The sequence below is a fragment of the Cuculus canorus genome, chromosome 4 (genome assembly GCF_017976375.1).
Source record: "Cuculus canorus isolate bCucCan1 chromosome 4, bCucCan1.pri, whole genome shotgun sequence".
Classification (NCBI taxonomy): Eukaryota; Metazoa; Chordata; class Aves; order Cuculiformes; family Cuculidae; genus Cuculus; species Cuculus canorus.
This window is the reverse complement of record NC_071404.1, coordinates 24,165,415-24,191,830: the sequence shown is the minus strand read 5'-3', so window position 1 is coordinate 24,191,830 and position 26,416 is coordinate 24,165,415. Positions and strand designations below refer to the sequence as shown.

The window sequence follows — 26,416 nt, the reverse complement described above, 5'->3', positions numbered from 1 at the left end:
AACTATTTGAAAATAATTTCAACAGGGATAGTGGCTGATTTATGGTGGCCACGAATATGTTTAATTTTTTTTCACTGAGGTCTGCCAGAAAGAATTTACATGCATGATGTTCACGTTATCTTAACCATTAAAAGCCATATGAGTATATAAGTTTTGGCATAGTGATTCGTGCTTAGGATATTACTCCAGAAGTATCCAGGTGTTCAGAACAGTTGCGTGATATTGTATCTTACAGTGGTAAGAAATTTTAATGTATGTGTATGGAAAATGATTAAGTATAAAATTACCTTTATCTTCAGAGTCAATTATTGTAAATAGAAACAAAACTAGAAATACTTCTCCTGCCCCTCAAAACCCTAGATAAATTAAGAGCTTTGAGACCTCATCAGTGTCAGCTAAATGGTATATTACATCTTCTAGGTTTTCCTATGATATCTGTTATTTCATAGCTATGCTTGCCTAATGCTAGTTTGGCATAGATTGATCACTTAGACGAGACCTTTTATAATGATCTGTTGGCAGCTTTCATGTTTTTATTCATTAAATGCAGGAAAATGATAAAATCCTCCCCCAAATGGTATTACAAGAATGAAACAAACCAAGTGAAATGTTTCTAGAATTAAGAGAAGTTTGAAAGAAAAACCCAAACATGCCCCCCCCCCAATATACACCCATTTTTTTACATAAAGAAGCAAGTGTGGTCTGTTTTACAGCATTCTGCCAAATTTTATTAGAAGAAATGATGAAAATACTTTGACTATTGCTACTAACTTCAAATTAACTTCCCATTACTTGCAAATACTTAAGCCTTTTTTTCAAATCTCAGTCATTGGGTTGATTAATTAGGGAAAAATCATGCATTACACGTATTATATATACACCTCTGACAGTTTTTCAGTTGACTACTGTAGGCAAAAGAATGACTTAAGTTGTTTAGAATAGTCGCTTAAACTTAATTGTCACTTAAATTGGTTGTGTTTGCAAGTAAACAGTTTTAGAACTATAAAAACTTCAAGTCTTAACAGCTGTAATAATTATAATGTAATAAACCCATGAATTCTGGACTAAAAATACTTAGTAAATTTATGTGTGTGTTAAATTAATGGGCTATATAAATTTAAAGTTTATCTGATCCAGAATTACTCAGAGAAAGAGTTTACAATTGATTTTGGACTGAAAGGTGAATAATGATATGCAGCTTATATAAAATATAAGAGTTCAGAGAGATTACTACCAAAAGGCATGTGTTAAGCACAGCAGGTTTTTATGAATTGTATTAGGTATAAATATAGTGCACTCCAAACCCCTCTGCCATGCCCCCTCCCGCTTCCGTACCATTTTCTACTTAGCGCCTTTCTGTTCATTTATTCTCTATCATCTGACGTGTTCAGTAAAAGAAAACCACCAGCTCGGAAATAAGAAGGGATAATCAAACTATACATTGCAAAGTAATAACTTAACATGAGTGGCTGAACCAGGCTGAAACATTTTCAAAGTAACAAGACTGTTTCTCTTTTCAAGTTTTTTATTGGTTTTGAAGCTCAGTGTGCTTAATAAATTTTCACAATGAATTTAGGCTTTTTTTAATTCTAGATTATTTTTTTTTTTCCAGATCTCAAAGATGTTTCATGTTTGTCTCTGAGTATCTTTGCTAAAGTATAGTTTGTTGCGTATTCAGTTTGGGGCTTTTTTCCCCTTGTTCTCTCTTAACTGTTTGTAAAGTTCATGTAGTGAATAGGAGATTGAAGGACCATGCACTGTAGGAGAGGATCAGGTGTGAGACCATCTGAGGAACCTGAAAGTGTCCATGGGACCTGATAAGATGCATTCGTGGGTAATGAGGAAACTGGCAAATGAAGTTGCTAAGCCACAATCCAAGTTATGAGGGAACTGGCAAATGAAGTTGCTAAGCCACAATTGATCATATTGGAGAAGTGGCAGTCTAGTGAAGATTCCACTGACTGAAAATGGGGAAACATAACTCCTATTTTTAAAAACAGAAAACAGCGAGACTGCAGGACAGTCAGTCTCACCTCTGTGCTTGGCAAGGTCGTGAGGCAGATTGTCCTAGAAACTGTCCTCAGGCACACGGAAAATAAGGGGATGACTGGTGACAGCCAGCATGGGTTCCCTAAGTGCAAATTGTGCCTGACCAGTTTGGTGACCTTCAGCGACAGAGCTACAGCATTGGTGGATAAGGGAAGAGTAACTGATATCATCTACCTGGATTTGTGCAAAGAATTGGACACTGTCCTGCATGATATCCTTGTCTCTAAATTGGAGAGACTTGGATTTTACGGATGGACCACTTGGTGGTTAAGGAATTGGCTGGATAATCATGCTCAAAGAGTTATGGTCAGTAGCTCAATGTCCAGGAAGAGACCAGTGGTAAGCGGATGTCTCAGTAGTCAGTACTGGGACTGGCGCTATTTAACATCTTTGTGGGAGACATGATCAGTAGGGTGGAGAGCACCCTCAGCAAGTTTGCTCATGACACCAAGCTGTGTAGTATGGTTGAGACACTGGAGGGAAAGAATTCCATTCAGTGGAATCCTGACAGATTTGAGAGGTGGGCCCACACAAACGTTCTGGAGTTCAACAAAGCCAAGTGCAAGGTCCTGCACGTGGGTTGGGGCAATCCCAAGCACAAACACAGGCTAGGCAAACAGTGGATCGAGACTAGTGCCGAAGAGAAATACTTGGGTGTTTTGGTGGATGAGCAGCTCAACATGAGCTGGTAATGAGTGCTTGCAGCACAGAAAGCCAACTGTATCTGCAGCTGAATTAAAGAAGCGTGACTAGCAAGTTGAGGTAGGAAGTTCTACCGCTCTACCCTGCTCTCATGGGATAGTGTGTTCAATTCTGGAGTCGTTAGCACAGGAGCGACATGGTTCTGTTAGAGCCAGTCCAGAAGAGGGCTGTGAAAATGATCAGAGGACTGGAACACCTCCTTTATGAGGACAGGCTGAGAGAGTTGGGCTAGTTTAGCCTAGCGAAGAGGAGGCTTCAGGGAGACATTATAGCAGCCTTCCAGTACTTAAAGAAAGGGGGGCTGCAGGAAAGATGTGGAGGGGCTCTTTATCAGGGAGTGTAGTGATAGAATGAGGGGGTAACAATTTCAAGCTGAAAGAGGGTAGATTTAGATTAGATGTTGGCAAGAAATTTTTTACTTTGAGCGTGATAAGGCACTGGAACAGATTGCCCAGAGAAGTTGTGAATGCCCCATCCCTGGAGATGTTCGAGACCAGGTTGGATGAGGCTTTGAGCAACCTGATCTAGTGAAAGGTGTCCTTGCCTATGGCAGTTGATTTGAACTAGATGATCTTTAAGGTCCTTTCCCACTCAAACCATTCTAGGATTCTATTACTCTATAATGCTCAATCTCTTGTTGCCAGCCAAAAAGAATTTGTGTAGTCGAAGACAGGTGAAGAAGCTACTTCTGTGTAGTTCAACAGAGTTCAAAAGAAGGATTAGTACTCTAAAGAGAGGAACAGTGTCTGTAGGCAAAAGTATACAATATTTTTTAAAAAATATCTTCCGTGCATAAAATTTAATGCAAAATCTCTAATGCTATGCTTGGAAGAAAGCAGTTATCCAGACAGTTCAGTTTCAAGTAATTATTCTTTTTTCTGTAATCATTGAAACTCTCCCTTAGGTGTCAGTGAATGTTTTCAGACCATAATGTAAATCAGATGGTTCTTACCCCCCCAACCCTGTTATGCTTCTCTTGTAGTTTGCTCTTTCTTATTGTAGATAATAAACCTTACCTACATACTGCCACAATTTCTTTGTGGTGATCATTCATTAGTTACAACGCTTTCTTCTTAGTCCTTTGATGATGTTGGTACGGTTTCTTGTAAAATGCAGTTATGAGCACAAAATTATAGAATCTAGAAATGATCTAGACGAATTTCAGAGGAATGAAAGGACATGCTTCCAGTATGTGCTGAATATAAGGCCCTTAATATTCTTTGAAGAAATCTTGCCGACCTTTGTTTTATGTCTGTGTTTATTAGTAGAATTTCCATGCTTTGATTATTGCAATATAGTTTCAGAGCAATGCATACCTTCTTAGTACCTCTCTTTTCAGGCACAGAGATTATTAGAATCGCTTGAAAATTGCTGGATGGCACTGAGGTGCTGATTTCTGTTTCTCACTCTTGCTCCCCACAAACCTTACCCGGAATCCTTTGGTATCACTGGTTTCCCAATGCAGAGTTGAGCAATAAAGCATACAGACATAGCTAAAGTTACTGGACTTTGCAAGGTTGGTTACAGATAAGCCTTTGGACTTTTGTGGATGAAGTATTTTCATGTTGTTTGACTTCTGAAGCAGAAGGATGTGATGGTGGTCTACAATAAAGTTGAAAATCTGAGAGTTGCTTCCTTGATGTTGAGACTAGGCAGTTTTGGACTGCTACAGTCATTTGTGCCAATTGACCAAGGCAAAAATTTGCATTGGCAAGCTTTCTTGTTTGTTTCAGTACTTAAATTATTAATTTTTGGGGTATGGACTGTATGTGCTTCATACTTTATAGAGCAAAAACTCTTATTATTTAGCATGTAGTCTCTATTTCAAACTCTTTGTTATGAAGTGTGAACTCTTTATTAGTTTATTTTTAGCTGGTAGAGCATATATGAACGTACTGTAGAAAGTACTCAATTTGTCTTCTAGGAACTCATTTTGGTTCAATCTGTGCAAAGCAGTTAGTCTGCCTGATAAGTAGATCTATGTAAACATTGCAGTAAAACTTCTTTCAGACATGATTACTTCCATAAGTTTAGAAGTATTCTTGACATTAAGTTGCTCAGTTTTGTGGTACATGGGACATCAGTACACTTCAGTCTGTGTTTGTATGCGTAGTCTTAAGCCGTACATTAACTATATATTGATAACAACAGTTAGTTCAGAGTGAAATACATGTATTTGTTATTACTGCTGTCTCTGAACGCTTTCTGGAAGAGATCATTACATTCACATGAACAGCAGAAGCTAGATCTGCAAAGTGGTCTCTGTTTCTTCATGGAATTCTTTAGAAGACTTCTACTGTGTCTTGAGGAAAGTTCTGACTTGCTGCTTTTTTTCCCTCCATTTCATTTTCATACCAACTTCTGGGATCATGGAGATCAACAACTGCTTTACAAATAGGAAAAAATGTTGAGTTTGGCTGAAAGTGGCTTTATGATTTAAAGGTATACTAGGCGTGCTCGCTCTTTGCCAAAAATACTTTGTTTTGAAATGAGCTTTGTTTACTGTGGGAAAAGCTTACAAGCTCAGTTCAGAATTCTGAACTGTCTTGTATCGATTTAATTTTCTTTTCTCTCTGCTTCTTTTTTAGAGTTTTGTAGTAACTGCTGAAATTGCTTCATATTTGACTTTCACTGGGTAACTGTTCTGGAGATTTTTGACAGGGCAAAGTTTTTGTTTTTTTTTTAAATATTAGTTGCCTTTCATTAACAATGAAAATCCCACAATAGCAGCAAGATTTTTCACATTTATATTTTTTACCAGCAACTTCTTTCATTACTGTGTTGGTGCTATAGAACTGCTGCTTAAACGGATACCACATTTTCTTTGTTAATAATTAAGTAACCTCTTCCACTGTAATTTTAATTTAACTCAACAGCTTTTCAAATTTTAGAAAATGATGAGAACATACTCTCTTGGTAGTTTTGATATGTTTTTTCTTATGTGATGCATTGAGAGGAAGATGGGGAGATCCATAGAATAAAAGATATTCTTATAGTTTAGCGAACTGATATATCACAACAGCTGATTGACAGGTACGTGATTTAGTCTTTCATCTCTCTATGAAAAAAAACAAATAAAAAATCAGATTAGATTAAATTGCCTTTGAAGTTCAACACAGTACTGTATTTCCTCTCTTTTATTCTGGTACTGGTTCATTTATATACAGCAGAGTTGTCCTTTACTTGTCTAGAAGTAATAATATTGCCACTTTACAGGATGCTGCTTCCTGTACATAGCATAATTCTTTAGATAGCAAAAAAATAATGTTGAGACTTCTGTTTATCCTTTTGCATAATACTGTAATCCAAATCCTACTGTTCTGCAGGAAAATTAAAAATGTGGTGATGTGCATATACGTGTACATCTTTTGTGTTGGAAAGCACCATAAATCTTTTATAAATCATAGTCTTAATCTCTGCTGATCTGTGAATAATAGTACTAACAGAATAGTGTAACATGCATTGTCAGACTCTTCTTCCACTCATTTCAAACTTTTCCATTTCCTCTTATATATGGCTACAGCAATACCAGAGGATGTCAAGATTGTGTGTTTGGAAGCCATTGGTTGAGAATCACCCATGTAGGATAGCTGATCAGACAGGTCTTCAGAAAATGTTTTAAAATATTGAATTAGGCACACCTTTTTTTGCTGTAAATATTTGAGAACCTTATGGAAATTATTGTTTTTTCTTAATGGAAGAGAGAGGCTTAGTGTTTCTACTAGCCAGGCGTGTGTGGTGGTTAACAACTTTCAGTCATGAAGTAGAGATGTGTTTAAAAGAGGCTTCAGTAAAATTAAATATTTTAGCATCTCTTACTCTGCTGCTGAATGACTAAGTCTCTGTGATGGATCCTGACAATACTTCAGATCCTGAATCTGTGTGTGTACATTGACTGCATCCTCACTTCCTATCAAGACAGGAATATTAGAATGGAAACATTTATAAAATCAATACTGAAAGATACTAATTTAAAAAAAATGAATTAAATAGTCCATCATTATATAAAATTATTTGTTTCTTCCCTAAATAAAGTAATAAAAATTAATGGTTGTTTATATTTTGACGAGAGTATTTTCATAGAAGTTCAGTAGAACATTTTAGCTTTTTCTCTTTAGCAAATAAATTGTCATTAAAGAAAATTAATCCCTTATATTTCTTTAGTGGAAGATGAAGAGTATGTATGTAGAAAAATTTGCCATTTTAACAAAGCAGCTGTTTATTGCATACATGCATATCAGTGGGCACGCGCCCTTAAATGTTTCAATTTTGGAATTGTCTCTTAGAAGCTACTCTATCAGGGGTAAGCGTAGGAGATTATCGCAGCATGTTTAAATAACAAAATCAGAACATGGCCATCCTTTGAGGAAAACGGGTAATTAAAGCATTGCATTAACTTATTCTACCTCAGCTCTTACTTTTTTCACGCATGTTCCTTAGCTCTGTGATTTTCTGAGGGTCATCATTTTGATAATGTGAAGGGAGGAAGTTCAATATATCCCAGATCCTCTACAGAAGTTTGAAGGAGGTGGGGGATAGAAAAGAAGCAGTCTTGTCCGGTATTGAAAGTTGTCTCTAAATCTCTGTTTCTTGCTTAACTGTGACTTGGACTTATGAAGGTATAGTATAGAAGTAAGACTGAAGAGTAGTTAAAATGTCAGTCAGGTCCTTTCAAAGGCCTGTGATGGTATTTGTGGATCTTCTTTATTTTATTGTGACATTGCTAGTACAAATGTAATTGGAAAAAAAAAGATGCTGTAACAATAGGCTACCACCACAGCTTTATGTGGTGAAAGAAGCCTTGATGTCTTATTCTAAGTATTTGTTGCTTTTTCTGGATGTTTGCTGCCTTGCTGTAATACAATAATATTGGTTTTCTATTTCATTCTTGCATTCACAGTATTTTTATACTTTCAGAACGCTGTATGTCCATGGCCATTCGAAGCTGGATTTCATGGTCTGGTATACTGCAATTGAAAAAGCAGCAGGTACAGATGGTAATGCATTACCAGATCAGCAGCTCAGCAAAAATGATGTTCCTATTATAGTGAACAGCTGTATAGCATTTGTTACACAGTATGGTAAGTATAGTGGATTTTATTGAACCTGAGATCGTTTGCATAATACCTAAGCCTTCACACTATCAGATCTTATTGAATGAGTTTATATCTTACCTCAAGTAAAAGCATAAACCTTGTTAGTCAGATTTGCACTTTTTGATGCATTGGTAAAGTACAGTGCTACATATCTGAAAATGAGCAGTTTGTGTAAATACAACTTGGTAAATTCCCTTTATGGATACCTTCTACCTTCCTGTTTTTAAAATAGACGTATTTGCCTCGTGTAGCTCAGCCTTGGTGTCCAGTTCCTCAGAGCGGAACACATCAGCCCTCAGCATAAGCTGTGTGAACCAGGAGAGGCTGTGGCCTGGACTGATCAGCACATCTTCTGGGAAACTGCTATAAACTGTGGGGCTGAGTTCAGTCTTTAAGGCTGTTTTTTTCAGCATAATTGCCTAAGGGTGTATAGTCAGTTATTATTTGCTGAAGTAAATTTTGCCAGTATTTCTTTCCATAGCATTAGATCATATGCAGATGATGTCTGTGTCCTTTTTACTACTGCAAATTCATCAGATTTATTGTAAAATGCTAAATACCTATCAAGCCTGTACAAATCTGTCTTCAAGATAAACGTGTCTGTAACCTCTGTCAGTATGACAGTGCCTAATTTATATTTCAGTGATTGAAGTTAAACTAAATAACTTTTGAATATGACAGCACTGCATTATGGTAACTAATGGTGTCTAGGTCACAACTATTGCCTAAAACCAAGAAAAAAAAATATTTTTCCTAAATTAGTTTTTAATCATTAGCAATAGGAATTATTCTAAGTATGGTTTACACTGTTTCATGCACTGAAATGTTGTTAAAACAGGGTAGTTATGTCTGCTACTCAGAACAACCACTTGTGTGTTCTAAATTAAAATTCAATTTCCTGGTGTCTTAAATACGTTAGATATTATTGAAAAATATATTTTTTCAAGTTCAGCATTACTGAGTGTTAAAATTCTCATCTGAAAGCTGAAGGAATTACTTGTATGCATTACTTGAATACATAAGTGGGCTTGTGTTGTTTGTTCTGTCGTTAGTTGTGATCTACAGGTGACAGACACCATCGAGTCCCACAGCTGTTCCTGACAGCAACAACACAAAGGCAGTACCGAATGGTAGTGCTTGTGGGTATTACAGGACAGGTGAAGACATTGTTTCATATGTTTTGTTGGAGTACCTAATTTGACAGGTACATAAGAAAAGCAAGGTTTTGTATAAAATTGATTCTCTTTCAAGAAATATGAGGAACATGGGAAGAGCATCTACTAAGAGAAACAAGAAAACTGCACACCTATGCTAAACTTCCACATGCTCAAAAAAAAAAAAAAAACCAAAACGTTTTGGGGCTACTCTCATACACAGATATTGAAAGTAGTCTTGACTGTGTTTTCGACTATGAATTTTTTTAAATTTGCTTTGGCCTTTAGAATTTTTACTTGTTAAATACAAGAATAGTGGCTGCCTGATGTCTTCCTGAACATCAGAAAAATCAGAAAAGAAGGAATACTTTCCACTGATGTTGAGGCATTTAAGAGAGAAATATTTCAGGCTTTGAATTCCCTATATTCCTGAAATTGTGATCCTAGGCTTGCTTAATATTATGATGTATTTTTCAAAGAGGTCTGATTGGGTGTAAGCAGACTTGTCAGTAATTTTACTAATAAAGTCAGTATGTGCAAAAAGTCAGAGCAATTTTGGTAGGAAATACATTGTGTTTAACAGCCAGATACACTGTTCATATAATAAAGTTTGGAATTTTTAAAAGAATACTTGACTTTACGTTTATTTATTTCTTCTATCCTTTATTTCTGTAACTTAGGTTTAGGTAGCAAGCAGATCTACCTTAAGAACGGCGATCCTTCCAATGTGGCTGAACTGCTGGAAAGCTTCAAAAAAGATGCAAGGAGTGTTAAGCTAAGAGCAGGGAAGCATCAGCTTGAAGATGTGACTGATGTATTGAAAATTTTTCTTTCCCAAATAGATGATGCACTTCTCACTAAAGAACTTTATCCATTCTGGATTTCTGCATTAGGTAATGTGTTCAATAACAGTCAATATTCTCTGTACCTTTTCAGTATCAAATTTGAGGGGGTTGTTACGTCCACACAGGGCAAGTAATTACATTATTTGATAACTGGCAAAACAATTGGAGTAAGGAAAAAACGTTTAGAGCTGGACTGCAATAGACTTATGTAAGTCAGAGATTATTTTATTGTCTTTAAATGAACCAGAATCATAACAAATAGTGACATTTCCTTGACAATATATCTGTAAACAGCAGACCCATATTGCACTGTGTTGTAGGTGGATCAGCTGAGGTAAGAAGTGATGATTAATATTTTATGGAAGCATTCATGGTAGAATTCAAGAAATAAGCAAATGTTAGAGTAGGAAAAAAGTGTGTACTCTTGTCTTTTGACCAGGGGACAAAATGTTGATGCTATCATCTGCCTGATAGTTAAATGACAGTCTTGCTGCTTAAATTAGAGTAGATATTAGGAAGAATTTTTTTACAATGAGTGTGGTGAAACACTAGAACAGGTTGCCCAGAGAGGTGGTGGATGCCCCATCCCTAGACACATTCCAGGTCAGCTTGGAAGGGGCTCTGAGCAACCTGATCTAGTTGAAGATGTCCCTGCTCACTGCAGGCGGGTTGGACTAGGTGACCTTCATGATCCCTTCCAATCCAAAACATTCTATGATTCTATGAAAAGGTCTTTTCTTATCTTTGGGAACTCTTAGAAATACATATAGACTTGTGCATACGCAGATGCATTTATACATGTACATGTACATGCACAAACTACAGATTAAATATCTTTTGAGAGAAAAAGCAACTGCTATCCTGGAATTTAGCCTTAGACTGTGGCAAATGATGCTTGAATATAGAACTGCCCATCCTTATTACTGATACTGTTTCCCTGAACTGATGTACAATAAGAGGCTTTGTTAATGGTAGATCGTCTGTATTGCCTTTGTGAAGAAGTTGTTGATTGAGTAAATTGTAATTATAAATGACTAGATGATGCCAATATAGTTAATGAGATCTGCTTTTGGTTTTTAGTGTGTGTTGTTATTAATGCTCCGTGATTATTATTTTCCGGCAGATACACAGAATGAAAAGGAACGTGTGAGGAAGTATGCAGCTTTTATTCGGACTCTTCCACCAGTCAATAGGGCAACTCTGGCTGCTTTAATTGAGCATCTTTACAGGTCAATGCAAATGATGCACTGTAGCAGAGAAATTCTTGTAATGTGTTCTCAGTGTAGCTCTACCGTAAATGAAATGTGGCTTGTTGCATTAACTAGTAATCCTCAAAAACTTACCTAATTGTGATGATTAATTATATTTGAGTCTCTTTAATTTATAATGTATTTTTAATTTGATTGTATTTTTAGCAGTAGGTAGCTGTAAATATCAATGGGATGGGACCAGCCTTATAGTGAGAGAGGGCTGCCAGTGTATGTGTGTCTAAGTAGGGTAATTTTTTTATTATCTTTATACAGACTCATTTTACCTCAGTCTGCTAGTCTTTCAGAGGATTGTTGCAAATGGTTCTTGAAATTTAAAGGATTTTTTTTCAGGGAAAATGTCCTCCATCTTCTGTATTGCAGATAACAACTTTTTGACAATTAGCTACTGTTTCTGTTTTTCATCAGTGCTTCATTTTGCAACTGAGGTAACAGTAGAGAATATCTCAAATATAAACTTGTTTGTGCAGCAAAGGTCATGTTTTAGTCCTAGATTAAATAAGCAGCAGCAAATGTGTAGAAAACGTGTGACTTGGATGATTCTACAGTGTCATGGTTAAATAGCAGGTTGGTGCAAAAATAATAGCCGTTTCTAACCGTCAACTTTAAAGCAACATCTCTACTTAGAATAAAATTTACTAATCAAAGAAAGAACCGTTAGAAAGTATACATTTTTGTCAGCAAGAAAGAATTCTATTCTAGTAGCATAGAATTTTGAAGTCCTGAAGCTGATGAATTTGTTAAAGGCATTTTGAGGTAGTGCATGGTTGTGGAAAACCTTCTCTTGCAGGAAGTTGTTGAGATGCTTGAAAACATGGTAATCAGTGGAAGAGAGGTCTGCTGAGTAAGCTGGGTGAGGCAGACTTTCATAGCCCAATTTGTGCAGCTTCTGCAGAGTCATTTGTGAGACGTGTGGTCAGGCTTTTTCATAAAGGATAATTAGTGCTTTTCAGTTGACTAGTGGTGGATGTAAACATTGCAGTTCTTGGTGTGTGTCGATTTTCTGGCAATACTTCTCTACTGTGGTGATTTCATAAGGATTCTAGTGGTTGTAGTGGATAATTCCACTTGCTGAACACTGAACAATGATCATAACCTTCTTTGGATGCAGCTTCCATTTGGGGAAGTGCTTTGATGTTTCATCTCAGTCCAGCCACTGTGCAGATCACCATTGGTTATTGTATAGAATCCATTTGTGGTCACGTGTCACAAGGTGGTCAAGAAGTGAGTTGGTTTTGTCATGCAAATGAAGCACAGAGCAGACTTCATAACGGCAGTTTTTAAAATTTTCATTCAGCTTGTGTGGCACTCATTTGTTGAGGGTTTTTTTATTTTCCAGTTTGGTGCAAATGTCGAAAAACTGTTGGAACGGTCAACATTTAGTTTTTCTGCAGCCTCTCGATGTTTTGCATAGGTCTGCTTCACTAATGGCCCTTGATTTGTTGTCTGTTGTAGAAGGATGTCCGCGAACCTTCTCATCTTCAAGGCTTTCGTTTCCATTATGAAATTTTTGAGACCAGTGTTAAGTTCTATGTTTGCTGATAGTCCCCTGACCAAATGCTTGCCTGATGTGGCTAGCAGTTTCCTCTTCTTTACGTCCCCTTTTGAAATCATACAACATTTATTTCCATCTTTGACTGTGTAATATAAAAATAAGCAGTGAACCCCAAACCATCAGCATATGTAAGTAGAGCAAATTTCACGCTTTAAAATGGTATACAACATAAATACGGTTAAATAAAACTTTAATCAAAAATAAGCATCACAGTTTACAATGACAAAACTGTCAATTGTTTTTGCACCAACCTAATAGTAATGGTCTGTATTGTATTATATTATCTATCATAGAATCATAGAATGGTTTCGGTTGGAAGGGACATTAAAGATCTTCCCACCCCCCTGGGACACCTTCCATTACACCGGGTTGCTTAAAGCCCCATTGAGCCTGGCCTTGAACACTTCCAGGGGTAGTGAGTCCATGACTTCTCTGGACAACCTGTGCCAGTGCCTCACCAACCTCACAGGAAAAAAATTTCCTCCCAATATCTAGTCAAAATCTATACTCTTTCAGTATAAAGCTATTACTCCTTGTCCTACCACGATATGTGCTTATAAAAGGTACTGGAAAGCTGCTATGTAGTTCCCCTGAAGCCTTCTCTTCTCTAAGCTAAACAAGCCCAACTCTCTCAGTCTGTCTTCACAGGAGAAGTGCTCCAGCCCTCTGATCACCTTTGTTGTCCTCCTTGGGATGCACTCTAACAGATCCATGCCCTTCTTATCTAGGAGATGCAATACTGCAAGTGAGGTCTCACAGAAGTAGAGTAGAGACAGAGAATCAACTCCCTTGACCTGCTGATTACAATTTTGATGCAGCCCAGTATATGGTTGGCTCTCTGGACTGAAAGCTCACGTTGTTGGCTCATGTCGAGCATCTTATCCACCCACACCCCAAAGTCCTTTTCAAGGCTACTCTCAATACATTCTCTGCCCAGCCTGTGTTTATGCTTGGGATTGCTCTGTCCCATTAGCAATAAGTTTAACAAGACCCTGCACCTGGCCTTGTTGAACTCCATGAGGTTTGCATGGGCGCACCTCTCAAGTCTGTCAAGGTTCCTCTGAATGGCATCTCTTCCCTCCAGTGTGTCAACCATACCACACAGCTTGGTGTCGTGGAAAAACTGGCTGAGGGTGCTTTCAATCTCATTGTCTATGTCTTGCACAAAGATGTTAAACAGCACCAGTCCCAATACCAGGACTGAGGAATCTGCCTGTCACTGGTCTCCTCTTGGACACTGAGCTGCTGACTGCATCTCTTTGAGTGTAACTATCCAGCCAATTCCTTATCCACCAAGTGGGGTCCACCCATCAAATCCAATTTAGAACCCATTATTTAAATAACAGAAGTGGTATGAGTACTTTATCATAAGGGTCTCATTTCTTTCCACCTTTTGTTTGATCTTAGATCCTAAGTTTGTCGGATATACTTACGTAACATAATATAGCAAAGCTGTATTTAGCGTTGGTGTGGCCTCATCTTGAGTACTGTGTACAGTTCTGGGCCCCACAGTTTTGGAAGGATGTGAAGGTCCTTGAATGCGTCCAGAGGAAGGCATCGAAGGTGGTGAAAGGACTGGAAGGAATGTTCTGGGGGCGGTGGCTGAGAACTTTGGGCTTGTCTAGTTTGGAGAAAAAGAGGCTGAGAGGTGACCTCCTTACTGTCTACACCTTCTTGTGGTGTCCAAGTGGAGAGGGAAGTGCTGATCTCTTCTCCCTGGTATCCAGTGACAGGATGCAAGGGAATGGTTCAAAGCTGCATCTGACTTGATCTGACTTGCAGCTCAGACTTGCTATTAAGAAACTTGCCGTTACTTATGCATTGGCCAAATACTGCATCAGACTTTCTAGATAGGTGGTTGATGCCCCATGGCTGTCAGAGTTTAAGAGGCATTTGGACAGGGATCTTAATGACATGCTTTTGGTCAGTCTGTAAGTGATCAGGCTAGAGGATCATTGCAGACCCCTTCCAACTGAACTGTTCTATTCTATTTTTATTCTGTTCTATTCTAAATAATTTTGAAATCACTCAAGATGCAGATAGAAAGGATAAGTTTTCATTTCTGTAATGAGATTTGAGATAAAGAATATAAAGACGTGAACATTAAGAAGAATAAATAATATTAGTTTTTTTCACTGCATTTAATTTAGTTCTTTTTCAAATGCACTCTGTATTTTGTAAAGGAGGCTCAGTCAATTCAAGGAACAATGAAGCCTTGTAAATATGTGTATTTTTCTTTCAACAGGGTGCAGAAGTGTTCCGAAATCAATCATATGGACCCTCACAATCTAGCCATGGTATTTTCATCATGCTTATTTCAAACTAAAGGCCAAACTAGCGAAGAAGTCAATGTAATTGAAGATCTAATTAAAAATTATGTTCAACTTTTTGATGTAGGTATCTTTTATATGTGTCCTCATTGCTCAGCTGTTAGACTGAAGTATGGAAATCTCCTTCAAGATGATTCTGCTATTAGTTTTGCTGTCTAAGGATTGGCAGGGCTTTTGAATTCTAATTCAATAGATATTGTCTGCTTTACATTTTATTTCTCCATGTAGCCTGTGTAGGAGAGGATTGCTGTGAGCTACTCTTATTCAAAATGGTGCACGTTCTTCTTGCTGACACCAGCATACTAATTCCAAGAAAATTTTAAGATCACGACTATTAAAAATAATATTTCTATTCAAATGTTATGTTTCTGATCAGAACTGAAGCATGGTAAAATTCTGTGTTGTTAGTCTCTGAGCTGTGTTTACAATATTGTTTTTATTATTAATTATTTACTGTTGTTAGGTATAAGCATTCCTTTAAGATAAACTATATTTGTGTTTATTATATTAAATTAGTGTTTGCTAGTTTATGTTGTAATTTTTATACTAGTTCCTTTATGGTCAAAATTGGTCCATTTTAAACAGATAAATGAAGACCAGGTCAAGCAAATGGATACAGAGAACAGCTTTATTACCAGGTGGAAAGACACTCAGGTAAGTAGAAAATATCAACTGGTGTGAAAACAATTTTAACAAAGACTATTTTGTTCTTCACAGGTTTTTAAACCTAGATTTCTGAATTTAAATTTCTAAGTTAGTGTAAGGACCACTTAGACTAAGGAGTGTGGTTACATACAGACCTGAGGGAAATTAAATGAAGTAAAAGAGGAGGTATAAACTGATAAAGCAAACCAGTTCTGTGTAAAGTGTACTGTGCAATTATGGTCTGGCCTGACCATTGGGATAACTTGCAGGTTGTTACATGCTTTTATGGTGCTTCGTAAATTGTACTACAAGGAAATGGCCAACATATGCAGGTATGAAAGTGATGACCTGTCTCTTTTTTTAAGTTTAAACATGCATATTAAATACCTTCTAGTGTATAATATTACTTTTATTATTTCATGAGCTTTGGAGATGAGAGACCTGGTTCTCTCTCCTTCAGAGTTTCACCATCCCTTTGAGATTAAAACATCTGAATCTTTAGCTGCATCCTGTTTTGTGACCATTTATGGAACCCCAAAGCGCAAATATTATTTAGCAAAGCTTCCTGCCTATATTAACAGTCAAACAGAACTTCGAGATGCAATATAAGAAAAAAAATCTATAATGCTGTGTCTGTTGGCTGCCGTCCCCCTTTCAGCAACGGTTTTGTGGTTCCTTGTAAGCCATCGTTAAGGAGACAGGCTCTTGCAAATATATGTTGAAACTGCATGTTCTGTGAATTGCTATCTACAGTCTTACTTTGTATCTCATATTCCCTTATTGTCTGGGTGAAAGTGGCGTGAAGCTTTCTGACTGTGATGACCTACTGTGAATTTGCATATGGAAGGTAGAATGCCCATTTCCTCCTTTTGGTGCTTGTAGGGGAGTGACCAAGTCACTAGGAAACAATTTAAAGTTTATTTCTAGTGTCTCTCTTGAGAATGGAAACATCAGCCTTGGTAACAGCTGAAAAAAATTCTGCAAATGTGATAACTCTAAGAGCATTCTGTGAGGCAGCAGCTGAAGTATTTTTAATGGAGCTTATTAATTTTAAGGTCCATGAAAAGGATCTTATTGAGATTAGAGAATAAAATATTGAAACTGAAGATAGTTGAAACTGAAGGTAGTGAAAATGTATGGACGTTTAAATATATTTTTTCTGTGATTTTAGAACTAAGAAGATGTTTGTTACAGCTTGTTGCACTATTAACATTTTCCAAGAAACTCTGGGAAGCTGTAATGGTTAAATGTTTGTAATACTTTTGGGGGAAATCAGCAAGATACCAGAAGAGTTTCATGAGAACAGAGACACATTATGGTTAAATAAGAAAAAATTAAAAAAAAGAAACTGAAACACTGTTAATGGATTTAATAATATAGTAAAAGCTTTTTAGCTAGATGGGTTTATCTAAAACTGAAGCAGTAAGGAATATAGAGAAGACCCAAATGAAGTGGTTTTATTCTGTATTTTTCACTCAAGTTACCAATGTGAAGTCACATTTATGAGATGTATTATATTTAGAAGGCTGCCTACTGAAAAGAGAGACTTGCTTTTCTTTTTTTTTAAATAAAAGTCTAGGCTTTCTAAAATTGGTGAGCTTTTTATTAAAAAGCTTTCAGCATCTGAAAAGCTAGTCTTCCAAATTTTAAACTTCATAATGAAATTGGAACTTAAATGAAAAATTGAGCCTATTTGGACTGACTTCCCTTGGACTCTCTGGATTGTTTCTAGGTAGAGTTATAGAAAGGCTGAACTGGGATTTTAACTGTTCTCGGTTTGCTCTCAGCAAAGTCTCTAGCATTAATAAGCACCTTCCTGAACTGATGGTTACACCTACTGTGTTAATACAGTCCGGCTTGATTCTCATAACACACATGACTAAGCTTTAAATACTTTATAAAAAATATTACTTTCACTTTAGCCTTAAAAATGAAACAAATCTGCTACCCCATCACAGAATTACTATAGAGTCATAAAATGTCTCAAGTTGGAAGGGACCCATAAGGGTCATCCAATCCAAACATCCTGATCTTCACAGGACTACCTAAAATTAAACCAGATGACTAAGACTGTCATCCAGATGCTTCTTGAATTCTGACACGTTTGTTGCCATGACCGCTTTCCTGAGGAGCCTATTCCGGTGATGAGCCACCCTTGTGAAGAACCTTTTCCTAATGTCCAATCTGAACTTCCCCTGACTCAGTTTTATTCCATTTGTATCAGATTGGAAGGAATATGTTAGGATCATCTAGTCTAATTACACTGCTACTCAAGTATGGCCTCTTAGAGCAGGTTGCCTAGGACTGTGTCCCATCAGATTTGTAGTATCTCCAAGGACAGAGCTTCTCTGAGCAACCTCTTTGAGTGTTTTTCCACCATCACAGTATAATTGTTTCCTTGTGTTCAGATTGAATTTCATATGTTTTTAATTTATGCCCATTTCCTCTTGTCCAGTCACTGGATGGTGAGTTAGAGCATCTGGATTTTCTGAGTATCTCGTAAGATATTGAGAAGAGTATCTCAGTTTTCTTCATTCCCTCCCATCAGATATTTGTACTTGCTGATAAGATTCCTCCTAAGGCTTCTCTCCTCCAAGCTGAACAGTCTTAACTCTTTCAGTCTCTTCATCATCTTAGTGATTCTTCACTAGACTCTCTCCAGTAGTTTCATATGTTTATTTTACTGAGGAGCCCAGCAATGGGCACAGTACTCCTGATATGGTCTCACCAGGGCTGAAGAGAAGGGAAGAATCGCCTCTATTGATCTGCTGGCAGTGCTGTGCCTAATGTTGCCCAGGTGGCCATTTACATTCTTTCCTGTGAGGGTGCATTGTTGGCTTGTAATCAGACACTTCTATACTAGATGTTAGGGTTCTTCTCAGCAAAACTGCTTTCCAGTTGGTCATCTCTCAGTGTGTTTGATACCTGGGATTTTCTTGCTAAGGTACAAGACTTGGATTTCCCATTGCTGAACTGCACAAGGTTCCTCTTTGCCCAGTGCTTTAGCCTGTTGAGGTCTTTCTGAATTTATTAACCAGTCTTCCCAATTTAGTACCATCTGCAGTCTTCTTGAGGGTGTGCTTTGTCCCGTTGTCAGATGGATGATGAAGATTAATGGTCTTCTGGCTGTGGAGCCAATTTTCAGTCCACATCACTGTCTACTTATCTAACCTCTACTTGGTCAGCTTGTCAATGATGGTGTTATGGGAGACACTGTCGAAGACTTTACCAGAACTGAAGTAACATCCACTGCTGTCCTTTCATCCACTAGTATTGTCACTGTAGAGGACTACCACTTTGGTTAAGCATGATTTCCCCTTCTTAAGTCCATGCTGACTAATCCCAGTCACCTTGTTCCTATTCATGTGTTTGGAAATGCTTTCTAGGAAAACTTTCTCGATCACCTTCCCAGGAACTAAGGTGAGGTTGACCGGCCTGTAGCTCCCAAATCTTCTTTCTTTCCCTTCTCGATAGTGTAGTAGCTCTTTACTTTTCTTGGGTCACGTCCCCCAGCTTCCACCTCTTCTGACTTCACGCAGGAGCTCTTTGCTCGTCCATCCAGGCATCATAAATAGAAAGGGATGATTTGCAGTGCTTTATAGTACTTAAAATGTAGAAGGCAGCAGTGTGAGAGCTTCTTATTTTATTAGGTGGCATGCAACTGTCAAATTTGTTCACATTCATTCTTAACAAATTGCTAATAATGACTACATTTAGTTTCAGAGAGAACGCTTGTACAAGCAGATCTTACAAAATGGAAAAAAATCAGACTTGCTGCATTAGTATAAAGGGCTAAAAAGAAATGCATTACGATTTGTATTTAAATTTATCTATTTGAAAATATACTTTTTTATTCCATGGGGAAAAAAAAGTTCTCCAAAGAACTTCCTTGAGGGAAGGAAGGCTCTGCAGAGGGATCTGGACAGGCTGGATCGATGGGATTTGACCAACTGTATGAAGTTCAACAGGGGTAATTGTTGGGTCCTGCACTGGTCCACAGTAACCCCATGCAACACTACGGGCTCGGGGGTAAATAGCTGGAAAACTGCTCAGCAGAAAAGGATCGGGGGGATGTGTTGATAGGCAGCTGAATATGAGCCAGCAGTATGGCCGGGTGGCCAAGAAGGCCAATAGCATTCTGGCTTGCATAAGAAACAGTGTAGCCAGCAGGACCTTGGAAGTGATTGTGGCCCTGTACTCAGCATTGGTGAGGCCACACCTTGAATACTGTGTTCAGTTTTGGGCCACTCACTACAAGAAGGATATTGAGGTGCTGGAAAGCATGCAAAGAATGGCAACGAAGCTGGTGAAGGGGCTGGAGAACTAGCCTTATGAAGGGCAGCTGAGGAAACTGGGGTTTTTTAGTCTGTCTGAGGGGAGACCTTCTCTCTTTCTGCAACTACCTGAAAGGAGGTTTTAGCGAGGTGGGTGTTGGTCTTTTCTCCCAGGTAACAAGAAGTAGGATGAGAGGAAATGGCCAAAAGTTGTGCCAGGGAAGGTTTAGTCTGAATGTTAGGAAAAAGTTCTTCACTGATAAGGTTGTCGATCATTAGAACAGGCTGCCCGGGGAAGTGGATGAGTCAGCGTCCCTGAAGGTATTTAAAAGACGTGTGCTTAGGGACATGGTTTAGTGGTGAGCTTGGCAGTGTTAGATTTATGGTTGGACTTGACGATTTCAAAGGTCTTTTCCAATTGAAACAATTCTGTGGTACCACTGTTTCACAATTCTTCACAACTTTGTAATCACCTGGAGTAAGTTAGAGCCTATTTGTTATGGCACTGTCTTGGAAATGTGATTTCAAATTATTGGACTTGGCAGTGGGCTCATTCAGAGTGTATCCTGGATTAGTTGAATGGTTAGATGAATTGAGCTTCTCAGCTTTACCAAGATGGCACCAGTCCTTAGTAAAAAAAGAAATTAGGTAGCAAGAATGTTTTAGTGAAAAAGGCTGATTTGTTGGGTACCCATTACATAAGTTACTGTTCTAAGGTTTGGTATTGTGAAACTAAACACGCACAAAAAAATATGTCTCTTTTTGCATTGCTCAGGACCTTATGTGGCCAAACACTTTGGATTTCTATATGAACAGTTTTGTAAATGAAGAAGAAATATATTACAAATATCTGTATGGCAGAAAATCTCAATGTGAAAAGTAGACAGAAAAACTAATGAAAAATTATTGTAGTAAAGTACCACCCTTTTCACTCTCTTCTAGAAATATTTTACTACTAAGACCTAATCACATATTTTATGCTATATTATTTGTATTATGTGGGTAAAATGGATTTGCACTTCAAATTATGTACCTTGTTTTCTGCTTTATTCTTTAATATAGACTTGAGTGGCATAACATGGAAAATAGTATAGAGAATGATTGACTTCCCTGTTTCCCAGACAGGACAATGATTTTAGCTTAAAGCTGTGGTTGGTGTTCTTTTCCCTATAAAGAAAATATGTAATGCAAAATTCCTAGAACAAACTTGGTTACTGGAGCATTTTAAAATTCTGTATCTGTAGTGATTCCAGATTCCTACTTGGAAAACATGAATTCTTAATATTCAGTTGTCACTGTTTAGCCTACGCCCCTGGCCTTGTCAGCAGCTAAATGCAGGCAGTTGTGATCCCAATCCCCTAAACCTCCTGTCTCCCAGCAGGGAGGAACTGAAATGAGGAAGAAAATTGTGGGTTGGAAACTAAGACTAAAACAGCTTTAATGAAACAAACACTAATGTTATGTTCACTATTTTTATTAAGAAAATAATAAAATGCACACAAATATATAAAATCAGCCCTCCTGCCCCAGTCACTATACGTTACACTGATGCTGCCATGCTGGTGCAGGGAAAGGTCCTGGACTGGACTCTGCGGCAGATGGGAGCTGGACTCTGGAACTGGATTCAGGAGCACGGAGATCTGGGATCAGGGGCCAGAAGGACGCATGAGGTCCTTATCAGATGCTGGCCACTGAAGAAGAGGGCTTGACCCTTGTGATCCCTCAGTGTTATACGGAGCATGACGTGTATGGAATGGAATCTTCTGGTCAGTTTTGGGTCATTGGTCCTGTCTGCTTCTCCCTGGAGGTGTGACCCTTTTTCGCTGATGGCTTTTCATCAACTTGACTATGACCTTGGCCTCCATAGGGATGAATGTAAGCAGTGGCCTTTCTGCATGCTAATGTCCTGTTACTTGATGATAATAATAAATTTTAAGCATTATCACTTCTAGAGACAGACTCTCTGAAAATATATGCAGTTAACTTTCAGAAAATTAAGTCACTTAGACAAGGCTTAGCTGAAAAGTTAGAAAATTGATTTTGCTTTAGCTCAAACCAGAAGGTCAGTACCGGTTTTCACAACCTGTTATGAGGAAAATAGTAGCTGAGCTGCTGGATTTTATTAATTAATCTCTGTCAATATTATAGCTGAAGACATCATGAAATGCTGAGTTTGAGTTATAGTAGAAAATGGTTTTGGATCTTACCAAATCATTGGTATCTCTACTCTGTATGGCATTTCCTGTAAAAAGAGCCGCCAGAAGTCAAGGCAGCAAATATGAACTCAGAAGACCTTAGTTACTTGGGAGCACTTGTCCCAGAGGTAACAGCCTTCTTCTTTTTTTTGCTTTCTAAACAAGCAGTGGACATTGGAACAAAATTTCTACCTCTTAATGGCTGATAAATTTAAGTTTGAACTGCTTTTACGGACAGGAACTGCATTCTTTCCAATATGTCAGCTATTGCTGCTTCAGTGTAATAACTGAGGAATAGAGTCCTCAAGAGCCTGACTGTCATATGTGGCATTTGATTGTGACTATTAACATTTTTCCCCTCTGAATTAAGCTGTTGAATGAATTTTTGCCAGTTGTCAATTTTTCTGTAGTAGATGTGATTGATGTAACTAGTATTTCAGTTTAAAAATATTTTTTTCCTGAAACTCCATGTGCACATAACGTGTCAAATGCGTGGATATCTAATGCCTTGGACCACTTCAGTGCAGAAGGGAGTAATTATGATTAAAGATGGTGCCCATGCTCTTATTTCAAAGTATTTACTACCTGAGGCCCACTGGTTAAAGAAGCTGCTTCTAGGTGATTATAAGGATGTTTTGAGATTTTATATAAAAAATTCTTCTCTAGAGAAGTCAACATTTCCTTAGCTATGTATAGGGGTGTAGGTTTTGCTGGGAGACTACATTAAAGACAGACCTGGACTAACAGTGAATGCTTTTGGAAAAGATTGACCTTCCTCTTCGTTAAACTTTACATTTATAACTTATGTCATCAGTATGAAGTGGATATTACTCATAATTTCAGAAAACTAGATTATATGGATGCCTATACTTTATATTTTAACTGGTTTGGCCTTATGAACTTCTTTTAAACTGCTGTCATTAAGTCCAACTTAGCATTTGATGCTTTCACTCACACTATATAAAGAATAGCCAGACCCAACCAATTGCCATGAGCTGTATTTGCCAGTACAGACCGGAAATAGGATAGACATTTTCAGAATAGAAACAGTGGTTATATGGAATGATGTAGCTCTAGCTTGATATCTTTCATTATTTCAGTGAAAGAAAGCAGTACGCTGAAACGTGTTCTATTTCAGCTGCTTTGCTTCCTCTGTCAGTAGCTACCATCATTCAGCCTGTAAGCAGTTTGCAAGACCATGCATATGGAAGGCTTGCGTAGCAGACCATTTAGCATGGAGATTGGACTTCAGGCTCATGCAGGAGAGGTAGCTCTTTGGGAACTTTCTTCAATGGGCTTCCAGTTACTGTTAAAACTAATGACGTGATGCAAACCAAGTGATAAAACAGCAGGGGTGATTCGCAACGTAAGCCTGAGGCAGCTACAATTAAGAATGATGTGTAAGAATCCTTTCCATTAAACATCTGATAGTCTGACATTATTGCATCAAAATGTATGTGTATTTGTGGGAAAATCAGTGATGGAGATACTTAATACATTTGAGTATATAGGCTGCTATAGGAGTATTCTCTCCTGTCTGGTGATGCAGAGTGTTCAGAGAGCAACAGCTGAAGACCTGGTAGTTGTCATGCCTGAAATGTCACTAAATTTCTGTTCCAGGTGGCACTTCATTAGCTGCTCTTTATTTTTGGTCTACCATATACTTATGCCAGCTGTTCCTGTTTGCTGCTGTAATTACAAAACATTTTCTTTCCATACAGTTGTTTGCATGATTCCAGTGGAAATCAAACGTCAGCTTCATTCTTATTTTCAACCTTTTTCTGTAATACCATCTGAAAAGCAAATTTTAAAACTAAATGAGCTTTTCTGAATCTGTGCCACTGTAATTAAGCAGCTTTCTTCAAAGTAGCTTTGTAATGGTTTTTGTCACAAGTGTTTCCAATAGTTTTCTATTCGCAGAGGCTAAACTAACTTTAAAGCCACCGTATTTCAGAATGTTAATATTCTTTAAAATTGACTGCTGCCATTTATTTTTCTATAGAAATGTAGTTTTATTGTCTATAAATTAGTGAAAATGTATTTAAAGCTCACCTATTTCTATGAATTTCTCCATATCTTATTCCTTATGTGACATTTTTTTTCCTTTTCTTCACCTCTTCTTCTGTTTGTAGTAATGTATAAGTAACATCACTATGAATACTGTTCTCAAAATTGACACAAATTGTTATTCTTAATGTTTGTTTTGTTTGTTTTATTTTTTTGGTGTTGGGATGAGTGACAATCTTTTGAGGACAGTTGTGACTTTGTTGCAAGGGAATTAGAGCAGGCAAAACACGAAACATTTTTAATTGTAGAAAAGTAATTCCTCACCCATGAAAATAATTTTATTGCCATAGATGAGCAAACATCGCAACAACGGAAAGTGCTAAATCCCTTTTCATGGATCAGATTTTTCTCCTTGGTCATAAAATTTTGGATTTACTGATTCTAGTTTCTTTGTAAGTTTGCAATTGTCAGACATTCTTAAATTATGTTTATTGGTATTGATTGTATCACAGAATGGTTAGAGTTGAGAGGGTCCTCTGGAAATCATCTAGTCCAACTCCTTTGCTAAAGCAGGTTCACCCACAGCAGGTTTTGAATATTTCCAGAGTAGGACATTCCACAGGCTTCTCTTTTCCCAGCCAAACAACCTCAGATCTCTCAGTCTTTCCTTAAGAAAGATGCTCCAGTCCCCTGATTGTTTTCATGACCCTCTCCAGTAGCTCCTTGTCTTTCTTGAACTGAGGAGCCCAGAACTGGACACAATACTCCAGGTGGGGCCTCACTAGGCCAGAGTAGGGGGAAGGATAACCTTTATCAACCTATTAGCCATACTCTTCTTAATGCACCCCAGGATAGCATTGGCCTTCTTGGCCACAAGGGCACATTTCTGGCTCGTGGTTAAAGAAGGCATTCAGTAACTCCACCTTCCGTGTATCCCCCATCACCAAGGCGCCCTGGTAATACATTTGCTGTATCATCTAATTGTTCTACATGTTAGCATTGTACATAAGGTTTAGATATCTCTCTGACAAGGCTAAACAGCTATATTTAACAGAGGTTGATATCAAGAACATTTGTTTTGAATCCGTTTTGAAATATGTAATAATGAGTTTTCATTGTGATTAATAATCATAAATGTAGTCTTTATAGTAGTAATCCTCCTCTCATTTTTAACTAACTCATTTTATTTTGGGCCTTCTGTCCTGTATTTTTTTATAGTTTTAAATTCTAATAATCAGTGAGCCTGGCTAACCTCTAAATCAGAATTATGGTTCTGGCAGTTTCAGATACGAAGGTACACACATGTCTTAGACTTTCAGTAATGTAAATTAATATAGATTTAATATAAATTTAAAATTTCCACTTATTTCATGTCTCCCCTGGTTTTCCTGCTTTTGAATGTATATTTATAGAGTATGTTCATTTTGATATGATTCTGTTGGGTTTGGATTTTCCACTGGAATCTGTGAATAGTTGTTTTTTTTTCCATTACACTAGTCAAATAAAAGTGAATGTAGTGCAGGTTTTCACATTAGAGTCATTGAACTAGTTTTGCAGGTAAGTGTGCGGGGAAAAAATGTTCAGTCAGTTCTAGCACATCTATCTACCAGATACTAATTGTACTTTATCTGTTTAAAAGGATATTGTAAGTATTTTTAAGACAGTCTAACTTTTTAAAATTGTTTTGTTTTAGGTTTCCCAGGCTGGAGATTTGCTTATTGAAGTTTACGTGGAAAGAAGGGAGCCAGACTGTAGTCTTATAATCAGGGTTAGTGTGTAAAAGTGATACAGTGTTTTTACTAAGCACTTTCTCACAAAGTGTACTAAATTTAATGTCATACATGTTTTTATATAATTACATAACGAAAGTATGAATTTATATCTAGCACTGTTATTTTGATTTTTTTAACTTTCTGAATTACCTAATTTTTTTAAGACTGATTATTATGCATTTTAAGGAGAATGTTATGATGCAGTTTGAAAGGGGACATGTCCTCCTTTAGTTTTACTGCAGCATACAGTGGTATGAAGTCTCACAGCTCGATGGGTGCAATGCAGAAGAACATGAATGCTGAACGTTGAGCAAGTGCACAATGAATGCCGGTTTTATTCAATAGTACAAGGCCATTTAAATAACCTTCCTCCTGACTTTTCTTTTTGCCAGTGACTATCTGCTTTATTTGAGTGCTAAGAAACTGAAGTTTGTTCCTTACTATAACTGATATTTTTCAGCCTTGTGTTTGATAGTGTATTTTACACATACTCATCTCCATGGCCCTATTATTTGGATGCTGAG

General features: G+C 37.5%; 1 protein-coding gene across 3 annotated transcripts in view; it reads left to right on the top strand.

Annotated features, from left to right (window-relative positions):
* The window catches only part of ARAP2 (ArfGAP with RhoGAP domain, ankyrin repeat and PH domain 2), a 137,122-nt gene that overhangs the window by 72,124 nt on the left and 38,582 nt on the right, over positions 1–26,416 (top strand). For all 3 annotated transcript variants that reach the window (XR_008449626.1, XR_008449627.1, XM_009566588.2), the window contains exons 20-25: positions 7,669–7,832; positions 9,682–9,894; positions 10,970–11,075; positions 14,915–15,062; positions 15,585–15,653; positions 25,814–25,888. Coding sequence is in view for 1 of the 3 variants with exons in the window: in XM_009566588.2 (XP_009564883.2) it covers positions 7,669–7,832; positions 9,682–9,894; positions 10,970–11,075; positions 14,915–15,062; positions 15,585–15,653; positions 25,814–25,888 (775 nt within the window). In the remaining 2 variants the exon portion in view is untranslated. The remainder of the gene's footprint in view (positions 1–7,668; positions 7,833–9,681; positions 9,895–10,969; positions 11,076–14,914; positions 15,063–15,584; positions 15,654–25,813; positions 25,889–26,416) is intronic.